The 21,281-nt window shown below is 41.6% G+C and overlaps 1 protein-coding gene across 6 annotated transcripts in view; it reads left to right on the top strand.

The window, feature by feature from the left end:
- Positions 1–21,281, top strand: part of LOC121284923 (partitioning defective 3 homolog B-like) — an 885,862-nt gene that overhangs the window by 629,595 nt on the left and 234,986 nt on the right. For 5 of the 6 annotated variants that reach the window (XM_041200843.1, XM_041200842.1, XM_041200848.1 and 2 more), the window contains one exon: positions 15,044–15,148. The exons of the other annotated variant lie outside the window; for it this stretch is intronic. In XM_041200843.1, coding sequence (XP_041056777.1) covers positions 15,044–15,148 — 105 coding nt within the window. The remainder of the gene's footprint in view (positions 1–15,043; positions 15,149–21,281) is intronic. 6 annotated transcript variants of the gene reach the window in all.

Below are 21,281 nucleotides of genomic sequence, written 5' to 3'. Positions count from 1 at the left end.
GGAGATACGCTTTGAGAGGAGAAGGGTTTCGCAGGTATTCCTGAAATGCTCAGACACATGCGGTCTACTAGGATCTGGGAGAGAGGGAGCAGCTAGAGGCTGAAAGTCTCTGTGGTTCACCGCACAGGAATGCAGGTGGGAGTTTGTGCTCGAACTGAAAAGATCAAATTTGTGACGATTTGAAACAAGGCTGGAAACTTCGCCCAGCTTGTGCTAAAGGGAAAATCGCCAGGAAAATTCTCACCGTGAAAGACAGTTCCAGGTTTAAAAGTTACCAGACCGGGAAAGGAAATGAACAGAAGTAAACCCTTGGGAGCTAAGAATCACTTTGGACTGGTTTTGGAAGAATTGAATGACTACTTGAGGGACAGTGCAAAGTATACTTGTGAAGTGAGTTGTTAAGAGGAAAAGGGGAAAGCTCCATTCTGTAGTCAGTAGTGCTTTTAGCCTGTTAATAACAGTAAAAGCCTCAAAGGTGAAAACCTGTCTTGTCATCCTCTCCGGTATCAACTGGAAGTTCGAATTTGTTTTTTTCAATTATCTGTCTCTACAGGGATCGTAACAGGGAGCATTTAAAATTGGGGATGAGCAATAGGCCAGAATTGGAGGAGCACAGACATCCTGGAGGTTTCAGAATTGAGGAGGGTTGTGGCCGTGGAAGGATTTGAAAACAAGGGTGAGAATTTTAAAATCAATGCATTGCTCAGCCAGGTCAGCGTGCATAGGAGAGATGCATGAACCAGGCCTGGTGTGAGCTTAGATATGGGCAGTAGCGTTTTGTATGAGCTCAAGCTTATGGAAGGTGGAATGTGGGATGCCAACCAGGAGTGCATGGGAGCAGTCGGGTTTTGAGGTGACAAAGGTATGGATGAGACTTTCAGAAGCAGATGAGCTGAGGTAGGGATGGAGGCAGGTGGAAATAGGCAGCATTGGTAGTGAAACGCTTATGTGGTCAGGAGCACAGCCGGGGCCAAATATGGCACCAAAGTTGTGAACGGTCTGGTTCAGACTCAGACAATTACCAATTACTAGGGAGAGGCATGAAGTCAGTGGCTAGGAAAGAAAGTTTGTGATGTGGACCAAAGGCAGTGGGGTAAATTTTACAGACGCAGCACCCCCCCCCACCGCCGGCATATATGAGTGGGGTTGGTGGGGGGCATGTAAAATAAATTGGGTGGCAAACAACCACCTTCCCCACGACCTCCCCCCACCCTTTTTCCCATATTACAGGGAGTGGGTAAAGCATCAGGCAGCTCGCCTGCCTTTTGGCCTATTGAAGCCCTTAAATGGACAATTCACTGCCATATAAGGGGCTCAATCCACCTCTGCTGCAGCTTTTCAACCTGCTGGGGAAGGTGGAAGGAAGGTGCTCAATCCAGTAGTTTTGACAGCACAGGCTGCAGATGGGAATGAAGGGGGTTGTTAAATACTTCCAGGGGCTGGCCTCCTCTGCCTATCAAGGACACCTCCCTAAGATGGTATATCCCCCCCCAACTTTGTTCCTCAATACACCCCCATCCCCCAGCTGGGACTTTCACTGACCACCCAAAATGCCCAGGTTAACCTTCAAGGCCGGGAGACATCATCTTCCTTCCTGGGTACTGCTTCTGGTCCCAGCAGCGGCCACCACTATCTTCTGGTGCTACTGGGACGACAGAGTTGCCAGCCAATAAGATTGGCCAGCAGCTCTCGAGGGTGGGATTTCCTGTCCCTGAGGGGCAGAGTTCCCACTCTCAATAGTGCTGCCCCAGGCATATTATTGCTGTGGGGCAGCACAGTGCCAACAGATCTTTAGCTCAGGGTGGGGGTGGGGCAGGTAATCCATCCCCACCGCGCCCCCCAACATAAAATACACACATATGTTTGTTTGGTGACAATTTCTGCTCATCCAGTACTGGACACAGGAAAAGCACAGTAGGTTTAAACAATTGTGGATTTTCATTGCATTCCAGTAAGATGCCCACTGTGAAGCTTGCATGTTTTGTGCTGGTTGGATATTAGGATGTTAGATCCTGTCATGCATTCTCTGAGTTTAAATGTGCGTATAAATTGTTTGAGCTTTATACTCAGAGGGTTCGTGATATTTCTGCTTCACTCTGGTGTAAAACACAGCCTGCCAGGGATAAGGAGAGCAAAAGCAAAAGGCAAGAAATGAGCAAACAAAAAGGAAAATATGAAGGTGCTAGGGCCACTTGGCTGTCTTTGGCAGTCCCAGTAGGACATACAACTTAACCCATTTTTAGTGCGAGTGGGTGCCTTGCGTATGTGGCTCGTGACAGCCTCAGGACTAGGATTTGTCAATGTGCTCAGCCCTGGTTAAACAGCCTTGTAACACACTCCTACCCACACTGTATTTTCTGTATAATGGGATATACTTTAAGGATGGAGCATTTCTGAAGGTTTTCAATGATTGCCCGACTTTAATGCTGGAAGGCACTATTACAGGGTACCAATACGGCATTGTGTCCCAATGCAGCACCATTACAATCATTGTAAGCACCGAAAGGGGTCACCAGTACCATTGAAATACCATTACAATCTTTGCGAGTGCTGAAAGGGGTAAATAGTACTATTACGATATTGTGTGCCAGTACAGCACCATTACAATCATTGCAAGTGCTGAGGTCACTTTCTCAATATTTAATTTGAAAATAATTAATTCAGTAAATGAATTAAGCATTGAGAGGAAATTTTGTAATTAAAATTATTATTTCTAGGGGCCTTGAAACCAACTTTGAGTGCTGAGAGTTGCCATGGCAATGGAGAGCGCAGTGATCTGTGTGTACCTTCCCGTATTTCTCTCTGTGGGTTTAATGTCCCTTGACTTTTGGGGGATTGGAAGAAAAATAACAGAGCTTCTGATTTTTCTGGAGTGCTGGCAGATGATTTGGGAAGAATTTAAATTTCTTATTGTTCATCAGCAGACATCCTGGGGTGTAAATGAGTGAATCTTTTGCTACAAAGAAGTGAAGAATGGTGAGGACCAGCTGGACTTTCGGCTTAAATCTAGTGTTTTCTCCCAAGTCCCTCCAAACAAGAAACTCATGAACGTGCCTGAGGTTTCCTTGTGTGTCATTTATCTTGTCTAAGCCACAGGAAGCAGGGCTCCCTGATAAATGTTTTTTCCCCTCAGCTGGCTGCAGCACATTGTTTCCAGGGTCGTGTCAGAGAGCTGGCATCTGGGACACTTCACTGCAAAAATGAAAACCCACCTGCAGCGTGACTTGACATTTGAATTGAATGAGGGAGCCTGGTTCTGGAAAAGAACACTGAACCACGAAACATACAGTGGTTGAGTATTGCATCCTTCCAGCACAGATTTATACCTATTACTGTTTTATTTATCATTTTAAAACGTTGGGCATATTTTGGTCAGTGTGTGAAATTAAAGAAAAACTATTTCAGCTTTTCCCCTCGGGCAAAGTATACTCCCAACTCCTTTGTTTTCTATTCAAGTCAGTAAGATAGATAGAAGTTTTGTAAATCATTTGGCCCATATATTACAAATTGAAACAGTCCTTCATCGGCTCACATATTACGAATTGAAACAGTTCTTCATCGGTCCCTTCAATCAATGTTAGCTATCATTGCATCGCAACAGTGGCTGCGTTTCAGAAATAGTAAATTGGCTGTGAAGCAATCTGGGGCAACCTGAGGTTGTGAAAAGCGCTATATAAATGCAAGTTTTATCTTTCTTTACCAGCTTGTGCAGTCAGGCTCCTGTGTTTGTTCGAATATGTTTTTATATACCCTGGTATCACCTCCATCCTGCTCTGTTCTTCTCCCTTTTGATTGAGCATCACAACCAAGGCTAAATCCATCATGACCCAAGGCCCATGATTCAGCAAGGACAATTGGGCAGCAGAAATGCCATAGTCCCTTTGTACTTAGCATGAGAGCTGAGGTTAATTTCTTGGTCCCTACCAGTACTTGGGATGAAACCAGTAAACTCAACACAGACTGCAAATCAAACCTCAAATCTGCCTAATCTGTGGATCTTCAGTGTATAAATGCACTACACAGGGAGTCCATTCTGCTTAAATAAAAACAGAAAATGTTGGAAAAACCAGCAGGTCTGGCAGCATCTGTGGAGAGAGAAACATAGTTAACATTTTGAGTCTGTATGACCCTTTTTTTGAGCTGAAGAGAAGTAGAAATGTGATTAAATTTATACTGTTTAAGGTGGGGAGATGGAGCAGGTGAAACTGGATAGAAGGCCAGCGATAGGTGGGGGGCAAAGGAGAGATTTACAAAAATGTCATGGGACAAAAGGACAAAGTGAGTTAATGGTGGTGATAAGGGCTAAAGGAGGGCTTAAAGAGTATAAATTTCATCACATTTCTACTTTTCTTTAGCTCTGAAGAAGAGTTATACAGACTCAAAACATTAATTCTGTTTCTCTCTCCACAGATGCTGTCAGACCTGTTGAGTTTTTCCAGCATTTTCTGTTTTATTTCAGCTTTCCAGCATCTGCAGTATTTTACATTTACCGTAACCCATTCTGCTTTCTGTTTTCCATAGCAGCCAGCAAAATGTCAGACTTGAGATTTTTATAACATTTCTGATCCAATTCCGCTGTGCGTATCTGTGCAGTATGGCTTGATCCTTAATTAGAGGGAGTGAACTGGTCTCAGCCAATGCAGTAAAGAAAGCAGAGATAGCTTGCATTTCTATATCCCCTGTAACAACCTTAGGATTTTCCAAAGGATATTACAGCCAGTGAAGTACTTTGCTGAAGTGTAGTCACTGCTGGGATATTTGAAATTTGACATACAATTCGCGCGCACTTGCAAAAAGCAGTGAGATAACGAGCTGACGATCTGTTTCAGAAATAGTAGTTAAAGAATAAATTTCGACCAGGACACCAGGGAGAATCCTATGCTCTTTGTATAGTGCCATGGGACCTCTTAGATCTACCTGAGCAGGTAAACGGGGCCTTGGTTTAATATCTGATGTGAAGAATGGCACCAATAACACTCAGCAATGCTCCCTCAGCACTGCACTGAAATACTGGCCTCGGTTCTAGCTCTAGTTACCCATAGGACTGCTTTACTCAGGAAGGGGAAAAGCAATCAAAGTTTCTCACCCAGATGCAATAAGATTTGCTGAAAAGGGTGCACATCTTGGGCAAGAACAAGGTTTGGGCCCTTATGATAACTCATTTAGAATTCCTGTCAACAATGAGTGTCTAGGGCTAGGACATGAATGTTTGGGCATTTGGCTGAAGGCACTCAAAAAACAGACAGTGCTTCGCGCAGAAGTGGTGGGGGTCAGGGGGAAAATTAGAAGGGAAAAATGTAATTGCTGAACTGATTGTAATCTCTGCATGGTCCTTTACAGAGGAACCACCTGAAGGTCAGGTCCCTCAGCACAGTGAATGGACAAAATTGGAGGTGTTATCAAACGGACAATGACAGACAAGAAATGACCCCCTGGCCCACTCAGCCAGTCCCACACAATTGTGATACCTTGTGCATTGCAATGTATTCACTCCCCACCCATCCAAAAGTATGTGATCTCCTGGGAAAGATGAAAAACCAAATTAAAAATCCAGTTCAATGTTGTTTGGGAGATCACTGGCACTGATTAATGTCTTGCAGCTATCTATCTTGTGTACAAGGTGATCCCTGTTTCATCTAGCAACAGGTCCATCTCTTGCTTGAACAAATTCAATGAATCAGCGTCCACTGCACCTCCTGGCAGCATGTTCCTGAGATCAACTGATCTCCCTGCTTTGCATCTCCCACAATGGGATAAAGCATCTGAGATCAGGTTGTCTGCTCTTCACCTTGGATGGAATGAGGAGATGAAAGAAAGCAGAGAAACCAAGATTTTCTTTTTAAACGCATAAACTAAAAATGTATCAGTTTACTTGGGCTGGGTGGGATTTTCCAGCCCCGCCCACCGGTGGGATTTTCCGGCCCCGCCCACCGGTGGGATTTTCCGGCCCCGCCCACCGGTGGGATTTTCCGGCCCCGCCCACCGGTGGGATTTTCCGGCCCCGCCCACCGGTGGGATTTTCCTGCCCCGCCCACCGGTGGGATTTTCCGGCCCCGCCCACTGGTGGGATTTTCCGGTCCCGCAATGGGCTATTGGCTAGATGACTGCATCTGCTGCAGGGGTGGGGGGGGGGGAGAATCCAAAAGTCTTTCAACTGTCACTAAAATAAATATTTTAAACCCAAGGTTAACTGTGACGTCATGGTCAGTGTGCTGTAAAGGTTTGTTGTCTTGACTAACACCATTCCCACATTGCAAAAAAACACCTTAATTGATTGTAAAACAGTTTGGGGCATCCTGGGGTGGTAAAAGATGGTAGAGAAATGCAAGTAATATATTCTTTCTTATTCTTCTCGCCATTTGATTCATGGATGATCTATACTGTGGCTTTCAGAAATTTAAAAGAAAATCTTAATTCCCCTGGCTGCTAAGATTTGACAGTATCCCCTGAAATGTACCTTGTAAATTAAGCAGTGTCAGGATTCTTCTTTTCTGTTTAAAAGGTGGTGAAATTTTTATTTGCATTTACAGAATAGTGCATGAGTTGTTTAGATACTGATGGATATCTAGAAGTTAGATGCAATCTAGCAATCGATTCAGATGGTTTATGTATGGAATAATGGATATCTGGGAATGAATCACAAATTGCTACAGTGCAGAAGGAGGCCATTCAGCCCATCGTGTCAGCACTGGCTCTTCAAATGAGTGATTCACCTAATGCCATTCTCCTGCCTTCTCCCCGTAGCACTGCAGATTGTTTCCTTTCAAATAATCAGCCAATTCCCTCTTGAATGCCTGATTGAACCTGCCTCCTCCACACTCCCAGGGCATTCCAGGCCCTAACCACTCACCGTGTGAGAAAGTGTTTTCTCATATAATTTTTGCTTTTGCCACTTATTTTAAAACTGTGCCCTCTGGTTCTTGATTCTTTCACGCGTGGGACCAGTTTCCCCCTGTCTACCCTGTTCAGGCCCTTCATGATTTTGAATACTCCCATCACACTTTCTCTTAGCCGCCTTTTCTCCAAGGAAAAGAGACCCAACTTCTTCAACCTATCTTCATAATTGAAGTTTTTTATCCCTGAAACTATTCTCGTAAACCTCTTCTGCATTCTCTCCAATGCCTTGAGTCACAGGCTGGAATCTAAATTAAGACGTTCGGGCACTGGAGCACTAGAGAGCGTGCAAAAAAGATTTACAAGGAGAGCATCAGAAATGTGTGGGTATACTTATCAGGAAAAAATTGACAGGCTGGGTCTCTTCTCTTAAAAAGAGAAGGTTGAGGGGTGACCTAATGAGGTTTCTAAAAAATTATGAAAGACTTTGATAGAGTTGACACAAAGAGAGTGTTTCCACTTGTGGGGAAGGGCAAAACTAGAGGCCATCAATATAAGATAGTCATCAAGATGTTTTTTTATTCATTCACGGAATGTGGACATCACTGGCTAGGCCAGTATTTATTGCCCATCCCTAAGTGCCCTTGAGAGACTGAGTGGCTGCCACATTGCTGTGGATTTGGAATCACCTATAGGCCAGACCAGGGTAAGGACGGCAGATTTCCTCCCCTGAAGGGCACTAGTGAATCAGATGGGTTTTTAATGATAATCGATGATGGTTTCACGGTTATCATTAGACTTTTATTCCAGATTTTATTGAATTCAAATTCCACCATTTGCCATGGTGGGATTCAAACCCAGGTCCCCAGTGCATTACCCTGGGCTTCTGGATTACTGCCTCCCCATCAAATAGGGAATTCAGAAAAGCTTCCTCACCCAAAGAATGGTGAGAATGTGGAACTCACTACCACAGGGTGCAGTTGAGGCAAACTATATAGATGCACTAAGGGAAGGCTAAATAAGCAAATGAGGGAGAAGAGAATAGAGGGTTATACTGATGGTGTTAAATTAGAAAAAACAAGAGGGGACAAGAAAGGTGGAACATAAATGGCAGTATAAACTGCTTGGGCTAAATGCCCTATTTCTTTGCTGCATGTTCTATGTGATTCTGGTTAAAGGCTGAAATTTAATTGAGGAATTTGGTTGAATATGTTTACAAAAGAGTATAATGGCTACATGGAATCAAGTTATAAGCTGAAAACCATGGGGGACGTTTAAATAGGTTATAGATAGAATACTGCACAATGCGCAGTATGTTATGAGCCTGTAATGCATTGCCTGGTTAGATGACACCTAGCTTAACCTAAGCCTATTGATGCATTACTGATGGGCAAGCTACTTCAGACTGTTTTGATAATCAGAAGAGCAAATGCTTTCCCTCTTAACCGCACCCCCACCCCCCCCCCACTTTTTTTCCTTTTTCCAGCACAAATATCATGGTGGGCAGTGACAGAGATAACTTTAGTTTTTGTGTATGTAATTGCGTCAGAAGTGATATCACTGAGGGGAATCTCGCTGCTTTGTATGTTGTTCTGCAGAAAATAATGGACTGCGTTACAAGTCCATAATTTAATCAAGGATTTAAAACAATTCACAAACACAGCTTCTGTCCCACGGTTTAGGCTGTATTTTGAGCTCTTAGATTAGATAGTAGACATGTAATCACTGGTTGCTGTCTCTTCTACATGGTAACCATCAGAAACACAAGATTGAATCTTTGCTTTGTTACCCTTTGTTATCTATTCTTCACTGCTTCATGGATCACTGCTCACTTCATGTTCTTAACTTACCCCTAAAGACTTTTGCATAAGTCTGATTTTACGTTTTGTTAAGCAGTTGTCTCAATGAATTCCCATTCTTAGGATGAATGGTTCATTGTGACATTGAATATACAGCATTGATAACTTAAGGCACAATAAGGTAGTAAAGTTTGATGGCACAATTATGGATTAATAATTATGTGCCAGTTCTATTTAGCCATCCAACACATACCTTTGCACCTCTTTGGAATTGGTGTGACAAATGACTGCATGTAGATGTGCTGAATCACTGTGTTGCACAGTGATGAGACATGTCTCCTAATCGAAGCATTTCAACCAAATGATTATTCGCCTATACTGAAGACGACTGTTCGAGACTTATCAAAGCAGAGGTTAGGCAGTTCCTGTGTGAGTGAAGTTCTCATGGCACTGCACTATCACTCCCTGGCTTGTTTTATAACTCTGATGCTTCCATACCTGGCACTTCAGGAGAGATATGCCACAGGTTAGATACACAATAAAGCCCCCTTTGCTCTGCCCTATCAAACACTTCCAGGTCTAATAGAGTAAAATTTCCTTCACAATGCCTCATTTAGCACTGCTGTGCATGTAATTGGTAAAATAGACCAGCACTGAGCAGAATTCTGTAGTGCATTAGGTCTCAAACCATGGCTCAATGATAGTACTCTTGAGTTGAGCATCATGGTTTCAAGTCCCACTCTGGAGACTTGAGTACGTAGTCCATGTTGACACTTCAATGCAGTACTGAAGGAGTGCTTTATTATTGGAGATGCTGTCATTTGGATGAGATGTTAAAGCAATGTCACAACTATCTTTCGGTTGGATTTAAAGATCCTATGGCATTATTTCCAAGAAGAACAGGGGAGTTCTCACTGATTTCCTGGGACAATACTTGTCCCTCAAACAAGATCATCTAAAAAGATTATCTGTTAAATATCACACTGCTGTTTGTGGGTCCTTGCTGTGTGTAAATTGGCTGCTGTGTTTCCAATATTACAACAGTGGCTACACTGCAATAAAACTACAGTTGCTGTAAAGGACTTTGGGATGTTCTGAGGCTGTGAAAAGCACTGTTGAAATGCAAGTATTTCTTTCCTCCTTTTACCTGGAAAGCAGGTGAATCTGCTGAGATTTGCTTGCATTGTGTAATTTGAACTCAAATGCTGCTTCCTCTTGTCATCTGCTTTTCACTGTCATGCACAGAAAGCTTGCCTTCCATTCCTTAAGTCAACCAGTGCACTGCTGTCTTATTGTTCTGGGACTGCACAGTCCCCAAGCTTTAAAACTCCTGTCGCTAAAATAACACCCAGCTCTCATTAATTACTGCCAAGATGGAAAGCTTTCCTCTTGTGTCTTTTATATGGTGCTTGTCATTCATTAATGCCTAAATTAATCTGAACTTCTATTGCTTAAAAGGCCTGGCTCACTTATTAATCGTATTGCAACTCCATGCTGACACTCAACCGTTCCGGGCTTTTTGAAAGAAAACAGGCATCATCTGACTGTGAGGTAACGCGACAGTATCCATCTTACATCGCCGACATAACTAATGCTGAATCAGCCTCTTACAGTTGTAAAGGTGACTGTCATGCAAAAATTGATCCTTGACAAGGAACGGCAATATTAAGCTAATTTTGGCATTGCTAACCCTGTTTTCTTTCCCAAGTCCTCAGCTGCCAACATTTATTTTTCCTGTTAGCGTGTCCGTAACAGCTTTATTATATCCACAGGTGAATGGCATTTGGAGGCAGTTAGAACTATTTACAATCCATGCTACCTCTTGACAAAAATGGCTTTTTTAACAAAAAGAAAGTAAATAAAGTAAATTTTTCTTTACATTCCTTATTGGAGCGTAGAATACATTTCCCCCTGGGGTGCAGAATATATTTTAAACATCCTTCAGTGGACTGCGTTGTATATTTTCTGCATTCCTTAATGGGGTGCGGTGTATATTTTCAACATCCTTCAGTGGGGTGCATTCTATATTTTCTGCATTCCTTAAAGGGTGCAGTGTATATTTTCTATGATTCCCACTGGAGTGTAGTATATATTTTCCACAGGAGGAAATACAGCCCGCAAGAGATGGAGACATGGCGTGCGAGGTGATTTAATTAAGTCAGATGTGAAAACTTGATTTCCTGACAGCAGGTTGAGATGCAGAGATAAAGTCAACAGTGTGTTTGTGGCATGTCGTGCCTCATGCCAGCCTGTGGCAGGTTCATACCTGTAATACATTTGCATGCCACAAATGCTCATTAGCATAAAACTGTTTTTAATTACATCCCACCTTCCAAGATAAAGTCAGCGGCGCTAGAGAATCTTGTGGCAACTAGTTCACATTTGTTTAAAGGTGGCATGCACCTGTCAGCTTTGTGCAGTTGCGTGTGAGGTCAGTTGTTTTTTTAACTTTACGACACAAGGGAGGGGAGCAGGAGAATGGCAGCTTGCATGGAGGCTTGGAATTGGCAAGGGTTTGTTGTTGGTGAGGTGGGGACGTGGATGTCGAGTGGGATCGGGGGCATGGAGGATTGAAGAACCTGACATCCTGGCTGGTGGGAATGGTCAGTCAAGATATAAAATTAGAGGCCTAAAGGGTGTCAGTATTCCCTAAATGTGTGTCCATCTTAGGGTGTTGGCTGGCAGAGATTCAAAAGGAACGTTCAAAAGAAAATTGGATATATGGTTGGAAAGGATCTTATTTGCAGGGCAGGGGGCATGGGGCTAATTGGATAGCTCTTTCAAAGAGCTGGCACAGGCACAATGGGCAAAGCAATCTCTGCCTGTCTTGTAAGGTTCTGTGATTGTGTTCCTTTTTTTTTAATGTAATCTGCTCCTCGGCAAAGACTGTCCTTTTAAATGTTAAAATGTTCAGCTCCCGGATGTTGAGAATAGCCCACTAAAGCGATGCAATTAGAACTTGCTATGGGGGCCATGAACTGTCTGCCACTGGGAGCTCCATTCCACTGAGTGCAGTACAGTCTGTCAGTGGCACAACTTTTGCAGTGGTGTCATTGTAAATAAAAAAAAAAATACCCATAACTGAGAAATCAAATTTATCATTCTGCCACCTTGTCACACCCATTGCACTGTTCCTCAAAACTGAATGCCCTTTTGTGTGCTCAGGACCAAGGAATGGAGGCTGCTTGACTGACAATGTTCCCTCTAAGCTGAACAGCTATGCAGAACCTAGAAAGTTTTCCGCAGAGAACGTGCATAAGTCAGCCCCTTTGAGTTACTGCCCGTGTGCAGTCATGTAAAAATATTTAAAGGGAGCATGCACTTAAATCATCCCTGCACTCCACAAAAAAAACTAGAAGATACATTTCTCACAGCTGCGAGATTCACTGGTACTCATTTTTAATATGTAGTTCAATCAGCTTTTACAATTTGGAACTTTTCATGAAAGAAAGTTATCAATTTTCTATTTTCACTAATGTGATAACACCAATATAATGGATCAGAGCATGCTCTGTTGTAGCACCTCGTGGTGTGAAAATTACACTTTTTGTCCGCCAGTGAAATTGTGCTAATAAGCTTTCATTTTGCATATTTAAGTGGGACTGTTAAAAAAAATTGGAAGTGTGTAATCATTTCACTCGTCACGGAGAAATGCCAGTTTCCTCAAAAACTTTTAAAACGTACCATGTGCTGTCTCTACTCATGCAATTAATTCAGCTTCAATAGTAGCTCAGAGCTGATGTAGAATTTGTTGATGAAAGCAGATGGGAAAGTGTGATGTATTTGCTCTGTGGCAAAAGTATAAATATACCATCGCATATGCATCTGTGTGTATTTTTTTTATATTGAGTGTGTCCTGTTCTAGTTGAATGATGGAAAATGGAACACTGAGACAGTGTAGAGCTCTGCCAACAACATGTTTATTTTTTGTTGCACTGATGTTGCTCATTTGTTTAAAACAGGTACGCAAGTAATGAAACATAACTTTTCAGCCTCGTTCTTAGCTGCTGGTGCTCTGTTCCAGTACAGATGCTGTGCATTCGAATACCATATTGCACTGTTGGACAGTATGATCAATCTGAGAGAGACAGTACTGTGGAGACAAGCTGGGGTTTTTCCATGGGGGAGATTCAAGAGAGGTGATCAGAATTATGAAACTTTTTCCACTGGCATGAGGGTTACTGACCAGAGGGCTCATATTTAATGTGGCTGGCAAAGGAAGTAAAGGAAATTTCATTTTTTTTATATATGTGGTGAGTTATAATGATCTGGAACATACTATCTGAAAACAAATTCAGTTGTAACTTTTGAAAGGGAATTGGATATATACTTGAAAAGGAAACATTTGCAGGCCTTTGGGGAAACAGCAGGAGGCATAGGGCTAATTGGGTCATTCTTTCAAAGAACCAGCACAAGCACAATGGGCCGAATAGCCTCCTGTGCTATATGATTCCATGAATATTTGTGGGGGCAAATCTGACATTGTCCTCACTCCTGTGATAGGATTCTAATAAGCCCCTTTACAAAGATTTGCCTCAGATTTCAAGAGGGTAGAAAACCTTGGGACAACCAGAGTTGCTGATCTCATTGTTGTCAACCACCCCATCAATGAGCATTGCTATGTTTGCAAACATTGTAAGTGGAGACCTGGCCAGATAGATTCTGGCTGCCCATGTCTCACTAAAAGTTGCACAGACATTGACAGATCCGTTGAAATGAATTTTGTTAATGCCCAACATGACTGTACAGTGACAGTGTGAAGCTGTGAGATTTTGGGCTGTGAGATATCATCTGCTTCAGCATATGCACCGTATTCAATTAGCCAATCTTGCTGCTAACATTGTTAGTCCTTCAAGTCTGTAATGTAAGTGAGTCATCTGACACTTGCAGCTATGTTCCATGTTTGTCAAAATGTCACGTGAAAGATGGTGTTCATTTTAAACATAACAGTAAGATTGCCTTTTACCTAATCCGCATAATTGCTCATGTGGGTAATTTTATTAGAATTCAGTGCAGGAATACTGAGGGTAACAGATAGATAGTAGTGCATGCCTCACATAGAGTGGTCAGTTATGGTGTTGTTTGGATAGATCCACCAAACTGTTATTTAAAGTGAATCAGAGGACAAGTTCCTCATTACCATTAGGGATGCTTTCTGATTATCCTTCTGTGAAATAGTTTGGGGCTTTTTTTTTTCATTAAAGACAATATATAAAGTCCAAGCCTTGTCTGCGAGATGGATAGAAATTCAGGCACTGAATTCTGATCCTCTCCCAGCCCAGGGCTCAGCATGTAACTGGCCCGACAGACAACTCCCAAACTGAATGCCGAAAGCAAACTCTCTTACCATCCTATGCCTAAAACATCCTGTTGAAAGTACTGCATCTGAAAAAATCTATGTATGATCACAGACTGTCAATGGTAACCATTTCAACGGCTGGCTCATTTAAGTTCATGAGAGTTCATTAATATACTAATCTACTCAGTGTCTCTATGGTCCTTAGTTTGCCTTCCTCTATCAAGGCGACAGTAAGGATTCTGCAACTTGCATGCTAATCCTTAATAATCCTCAGCTAAGATTGGTATCAAAAACATATTATAGCTTTAACCAAAAAGTGCTCTCAAGGTCAAATAATTAACAAACCCAGAATACTGTTGGGTTCACAGGAAGTTTTCTAAGATAATTTCCAGGTCAGTGCTGGGTTAGTTGGCCTTGGTCAAGGGTTGTGTTGGCGATTTTATAATTGGCTTCAGCAATCCTGGGCTAGGAAGCTATTTAGTGCCAAATGAGTCCCTGCGAGAAGATGAGCTTGTGTGAATGTCTGGTGTGGATAGGATAGGACTCAGATTCAATACCCTTGCAAATGCATGGGTTCAAACACTTTCTAGGCATATGTGGGAGCATATACTGGAGAAAGTGACTAATTTATGCTTACTGATCAGAAAGACACAGGTTTGATTCCTGGCCCGTGCTAAATTAGCTGACTTCATTCAAGGGTGCCGTGGCAGGGTGCTGGAATATGCCTCTGAGCTCCTGGGATAGGGAAAGAAATTCCCAACCCTGGTTGCAGTCCAACAAACTTTCTTGGAAGCACGCACTTTTGTACAGAAGGTAGGGATAAGTCAATCTTGGCTGTGAAGCCCCTGCACTCCAGCAGCCAGCTGATGCCCATTGCCCAACTCATGCATGTGAGATGCCAGGGGAGTGGCAATACCTGTGGATCCATATGTCAATCTGAGTTGCCAAATATAGGAGAGGAGAAGAATTGGGGTGAGCAAGTAGAAAAGTTGTGTCTTATGTGTTGTCAACAAATCTAGGAGCTGTAATAGTAGATACAAACTCCAATAGTTCTCTGTCTATTTGTCATGATTTTTTTTTGAATAAGCATCATTTTTACCTTTTTAAACAGATTTGGTAAAAAGAAAGAGGAAAAAGGGAAGGAACAAAAGTCTAAGCAAAAGAGTGATGGCCTGAATGAAGAAGAGCTGGAGAGAATGAAGGAAGAGCGTGACAGGTAGGATATATAAAAGAATCAGAAAATGTTAATCAAGTGCAAACAATAACTCAGTCTTGGGAGGATTGGTAATGTTCATTTAAATATTTAGAATATCTTCTAAACCACTCATCAGAATTCTTCTAACTGGATGAAGTTTTTAACCAAAATAAAAAGTCAGATTTTTTTTTCTGTTTGAAACTCAGAAAACAGCAAGCCCAGATCTCATTTTGGTTATCTGTTTGGTAGTAGAGTAAGTTTGAAGTCTACCAACCCAAGTTGTGAAGTTGTTTTCACAGTGAGAAAATCATCCCTGTTGATAGCTTGTGTCTGAGTCATTGCATAGCAGCTATGACGAGTGAAAGTTGGAGCAGAACCTTCTTGGTTCTGAAACTGATCTTATTAAGGAAAACATGAAGTAAGTCATACATTCACAGCTTGGATATTTTTAAGAAGCAGCTCTTCAGATTAACATATGGAACAGATTGCCATCTACAGCAGTGATGGTCGACTCAATTGACACCTTCAAGACTGATTTGCAGCTATGGAGCGCCTTCCATGTCCTCAGGAAGTCCCAAAGCACTTCACAGCGAATGAAGTATTTTTAAAATGTAGTCACTGTTATGTAGCCCGATCTATATATTCATGGTTCCACAAAGGGCAATGAGATGAATAATCAGATAACAACCTATTCTGGTTGAGGGATAGAGATAGTCCGATTAGTGTATTCTTCCACATCTTTTGGGATTTGTGTGAGTCACAAAAAGGTCGGGGAAAATGGTTGATCCAGTCCTGTACACATATCCAAACAACATGTTGCTTGTCTATTCCTTGTTTTAACTTTTTTGTACTGTATTGGAAGTTATATTCATAAGAGAATGTGATTTGACAAATTCACATCAGTAGAAATTGCAGAGCATTTTTTTTGGGGGGGGTGAATTCTTATTGCCTTTGAGAAAAGAGGTTATGCTGTAGTTTGATTGTTATAACTGTTTTATCATTGAGTGCTAATGACATGTGAACTAGCTCAGGTACGTTATTGAGGCCAGTGATATCAGGGCACAATGGATTAATGAGTTACTGTTGAAATGACTCAATCATTGAAATATTTTGAAATAATCCTCTAGCTCCCTCAGCTTGTTGATTGTGTAGCTCTTCTTAGTCACTTTCCTAGATAGCTTTGGCAACAGTCACTGCTGGTAAGAGGAAAAAATGAAGTCTGGATCGACCAACACATGGTAATAAAAGGATAAAAACAAAAAAACTGCAGATGCTGGAAATCCAAAACAAAAACAGAATTACCTGGAAAAACTCAGCAGGTCTGGCAGCATCGGCGGAGAAGAAAAGAGTTGACGTTTCGAGTCCTCATGACCCTTCGACAGAACTTGCGTTTGAGTCCAAGAAAGAGTTGAAATATTTCAACTCTTTCTTGGACTCGAACGCAAGTTCTGTCGAACCGTCATGAGGACTCGAAACGTCAACTCTTTTCTTCTCCGCCGATGCTGCCAGACCTGCTGAGTTTTTCCAGGTAATTCTGTTTTTGTAATAAAAGGATGTTGGTCAGGAATCTATCCAGTGGCTTAGCATGTTCCAGTGATGAAGTGTCCCCTACTGGGTTGTGGCTATTGGACAAGGATGGGGTTGTGCTCTCCTCTGATTCCCCCACTTCACACCCAGCCTTTCTGATGAAATGGCTAGTGGGAAAAAAGTTCGCAAAGGGAAGAATGGCCACTTGGATAAAGTACAAGAGCCCTGCTGAAGCCAATGAAACAGGAGTGTCCCTGAGTCACAGATGTCACAGAGTGGAGAACACTGAGTTACAAGGGCTGGAAAAATTTGCATTACTTTTCCTTTTAAATGAGCACAGGCTGTGAAAGCCTGCTCTCTGAACTTATGATTCGCCCCCGTGATGGCAGATTCAGCTTACTATTTATGAGTGTAATCAGTAACTGAATGGGAAGGTATGTCAAGGGGAAGCACTTTTCATTCCGTACCAACTCCTTTTATAAGATAAAATTATGAACTTACCTGAAGTTAGCTTTTTCTATCCACTTGTGCCGCAGTTTCTAAGAGCCAGGGGGCCCCAGATTAACTCTTAGGCCCTTCTGCAGTTCACCATGCCTTGCCCTCCTGTTTGCAACAGAGGCACTTGCACACAGTATTTTACTACAAAACAAAAACAGAATTACCTGGAAAAACTCAGCAGGTCTGGCAGCATCGGCGGAGAAGAAAAGAGTTGACGTTTCGAGTCCTCATGACCCTTCGACAGAACTAAGTTCTGTCGAAGGGTCATGAGGACTCGAAACGTCAACTCTTTTCTTCTCCGCCGATGCTGCCAGACCTGCTGAGTTTTTCCAGGTAATTCTGTTTTTGTTTTGGATTTCCAGCATCCGCAGTTTTTTTGTTTTTATCTCTGTATTTTACTACAATATCATTGCAAGAGGGAAGATCTTGCGTGCACAGGCACACTTGGGGTTTTTGTTCAAATAAATTCAGCTAAAAGAGAGCAAAAGTAGCTGAGAATGAATTGTATGGAGATTAATCTAATCAAGTTGTTTATGTGTGGAACAGTATTTACTTTGGAACGGTTTAAAGATAATTCCTTCAGTGCTTTCAGGTGCCTTAACTAGTAAGCACACGGCAGAGTTTCCAAACATCATTTGAAATCTGAGATTGACTCAGTATTGAAGTCATTTCCAACTTTTGTTAATGACATGTGTGTGTATATATATATATATATATAATATCTATTCTCAAAAATCCCTAAAATCTCAAAGTCTTTCTTTCCTGGAGGAATGTCGCTTTTTATGATTGAATCTGTTTTGGTGAAGGAAAATTGCTTTTAGCTTGACCTGGTTTTGGTGACTCTGCCCAAATGATTTCTGTGATCATCAGAACCCATTGATTTTGCTTTCATAGCCTTAACATTTCTGGAATGTCTGACTTGCAGATAAACTGTATGCAATAAAAAAATCACGATCGCCTGGCATCCCAAAGTGATTTAGAGTCAATGAAATACTTTTGAAATGTGGTCACTGCCTTAATGAAGGAAACATGGCAGCCAATTTATACACAGCAAGGTCCCACAAACAACAATGTGATAAGAACCATATGTTGGTTGAGCGATAAATATTGGCCAGGCCACCTGGGAGAACTCCCTTGCTTTTCTTTGAAATAGTACACAATGACCTTTGACGTCCACCTGAGAGGCAGATGGAGCCTTAGTTTATTGTTTCATCTGAAGCATTGCACCTCTAACAATGTAATATTTCCTCAGTGCTGCATTGGAGTGTCAGCCGAGATTTTTGTGCTCTAGTCTCCGGTATAAGGGTTTGGCATAGAAAGGGTTAATGTGGGGCTGGGTACAGTACCGTTCACAGTTTGATGTAAAGGAACACATGACCCAAGTTTAGAGTTGGGTCATGAGTTCCTTTACATCACACTGCGCGGTGTGTGTCTTGTACTGGACAGATACGCGTGAGGAGGCAAGCATGGAGACAGCTCTAAGCTAGACCTGTTACTGAATATATGTATATAGTTAAAGTAGTTAATAAACACTTCCTGTTAAATCATACAAGATTCAAAACCTCTTCATGAGACCTGCCAAACTACACAAAATATCTTACAACAGAAATTGAACTCACAACAAACTGAATCAGAGGCGAATATGCTAAAACAGAGCCCCTGAGCGGCTGTAAAACTATGCGTTCCATTGTGATGGTTTCAATTTTCTGAGGGCAACAGTAGTTTGGATGATGTCACCTAGAAAAGGAGCCACAGCAATGACTACATTGGGAAGCTCAGTAATACTGGAAATAGTTTCACTGAGCGATGTTCTATGTTATATTCCTTGTGTGTATGTTTTGTATGTGTTATATATATCTTTTCCCCCACATATTTAAGAGCTTTAATGATCGTGGCACACAGCAAATCTTTCTGATATTTAATCATGTATGCAATCAACCATGCTTTCTATCACAAACAATTCCACTCCAGAAGCCCTTCATTATTTGTATGACTATCGGAATTCTGTAACTGGAAGAAATAATTAACCTGTAGCATCTATTCATTTTTTCAACTATATTTTGCATCTCAGGACATTTTTTAAATTGAATGTGGAGAAAACTGATGTCAACGACAAGATTTTTTTTAACTCCACATCTACATTTACATTAACAATAATGTACATTATGTAGCACCTCTAAAGTAGTAAAACATTCAAAGGAGGTGCTTCACAGTCGAGTTATTAAACAAAATTTGGCACTGAACGACTTAAAGAGATATTAGTTCAGGTGACCAGAAGCCTGGTTAAAGAGGTTTTAGGGAGAGTCTTAAAGAAGGGTAGATAGACGGAGAGGTTTAGAGAGGGAATTCCAGAGCTTAGGGCCTAGGCAGCTGAAAATGTGTCAGCCAATGGTGGAGTGATGAAAATTGAAGATACGGAAGAATTCAGAATTATAAGAAAGCATTTACATAGTTTAATGTAATTTTTATCAGACTATCCAAAGGTAATTAACAGTCTTTCACAGTTCACAGGAGACAGTGAGGTCATGTACAGAATTAGACTTAAGAGCCTAGAGTTACAGAGTTTGTACAATTATATCTGTGTGTATGCAAGTATATATTGTAAAAATAGGCTTTCAACGCTGGAATAAATTATGAGTGAAATTTAACTTCATTCCAGTATTAATGTTACTGACAGACACTGGTTAATGCCACATTTTGCATTGGGCAATATGCAAATGAGTATGAGCAGAGTCTTTGGTAGGGGGAAAGAAACATTGTTCAATATGGGCGATATTTTTGCACAATTGCACTTTGCATCCAAAGCAGAAAAAGTACCCCAACATATTCAGATTACAAAATGCTTTTTGATATGGTACTGCACTGTAGACTTATGACCAAGGTCAGAGTATGTGGAGTCTGGAGACAAGTAGCAGAATGGATAACACCCTAGCTACAAACAGATTATAGAGGGTCGGATTTTTGTCTTCCAGTAGAGGTGTGGGTCAGGTTGTGAAATGCTGAGCTTAGTTTTTTTTTCCTGTAAAAACAATTTTCCTATGCCTTCCCAACCCCACTCCATTTTTGTGCCACCTTTTAGTGGGTTGCGAAGTGAGTGGGTGCAAAATGCACACACACTCTTCTGAGATTGGGTGCCCATTGTGAGGACCACAGGGAAACTGTATTTCTTCCTGCATACTATTTTCGGTTTTTGAAGCCATAAAAAATGTACCTCTCCTTGAAGAGCTGGTGATCACTGGGGGAAGCCTGTTGAGGAACCAGGAGCATTCTGAAAAGTAATTGTAAATTGTTTTGACATCTTCGGATGTCACAAATAGATGCTTTATTGTAATGTAGATTCATCACAGGACTCTGTTTTACAAAGATAAGTTAACCATTACATTGACCTTCGTGGTGTAGGTGTTGACATGCATTACAGTACTTTTTCCATTGGAGAAAGTGCCATAATGCATTCAAAAATATAGAAAAGATGTTGGTAAATTTTCTTTGTCATGTTTGGTCCTGGGATTTAAATGTCCAGATGGCTTTGACTGTGTGGAAAATCCCTGCTTTTGAAATACTAAAAAAAAAATAGGCAGCTGCTCTTGTCTGTTGATTGACAGGCAATCCGCTTTGAATTGGAGAGGACGCCATCTGTTCTTTCCATTTCAGGCTCTTGCATTTGCAGTAATGTTTCAATAGCTGAGGATATTGTGAATGCATGATTGAGTTCCAAAACTATGCAGTACTCAGTTCTTTAACACAGCTGTTCAAGGGAATGACTAAGAGTTTCACAAGGTTGTAATAATATATTCTGCCTTTGATGTGGTTTCAAAATACATGTTTGTTTGTTTACTCAACTTAATGGCAACTTAAAGGGTTAGCTTGTTTTCCCTCAATGGAAAACAGGTTTTTTTTTTGCAATTTTTAAAATATTCATGATGTGGGATGTGGGTGTCGCTGGCCAGGCCAGCATTTATTACTCATCCCTAGTTGCCCTAGTTCAGAGGGCATTTGAGAGTCAACCACATTGGCATGGGTCTGGAGTCACATGTGAGCCAGACCAGGTAAGGATGGCAGATTTCATTCCCTAAAGGACATTAGTGAACCAGGTTGGTTTTTTACAACAAGTGACAATGGTTTCATGGTC

The sequence above is a fragment of the Carcharodon carcharias genome, chromosome 12, assembly GCF_017639515.1.
Source record: "Carcharodon carcharias isolate sCarCar2 chromosome 12, sCarCar2.pri, whole genome shotgun sequence".
NCBI classification, from domain to species: domain Eukaryota; kingdom Metazoa; phylum Chordata; class Chondrichthyes; order Lamniformes; family Lamnidae; genus Carcharodon; species Carcharodon carcharias.
The sequence above is the reverse complement of the archived record's forward strand: the minus strand, read 5'-3'. Positions and strand labels throughout refer to the sequence as shown.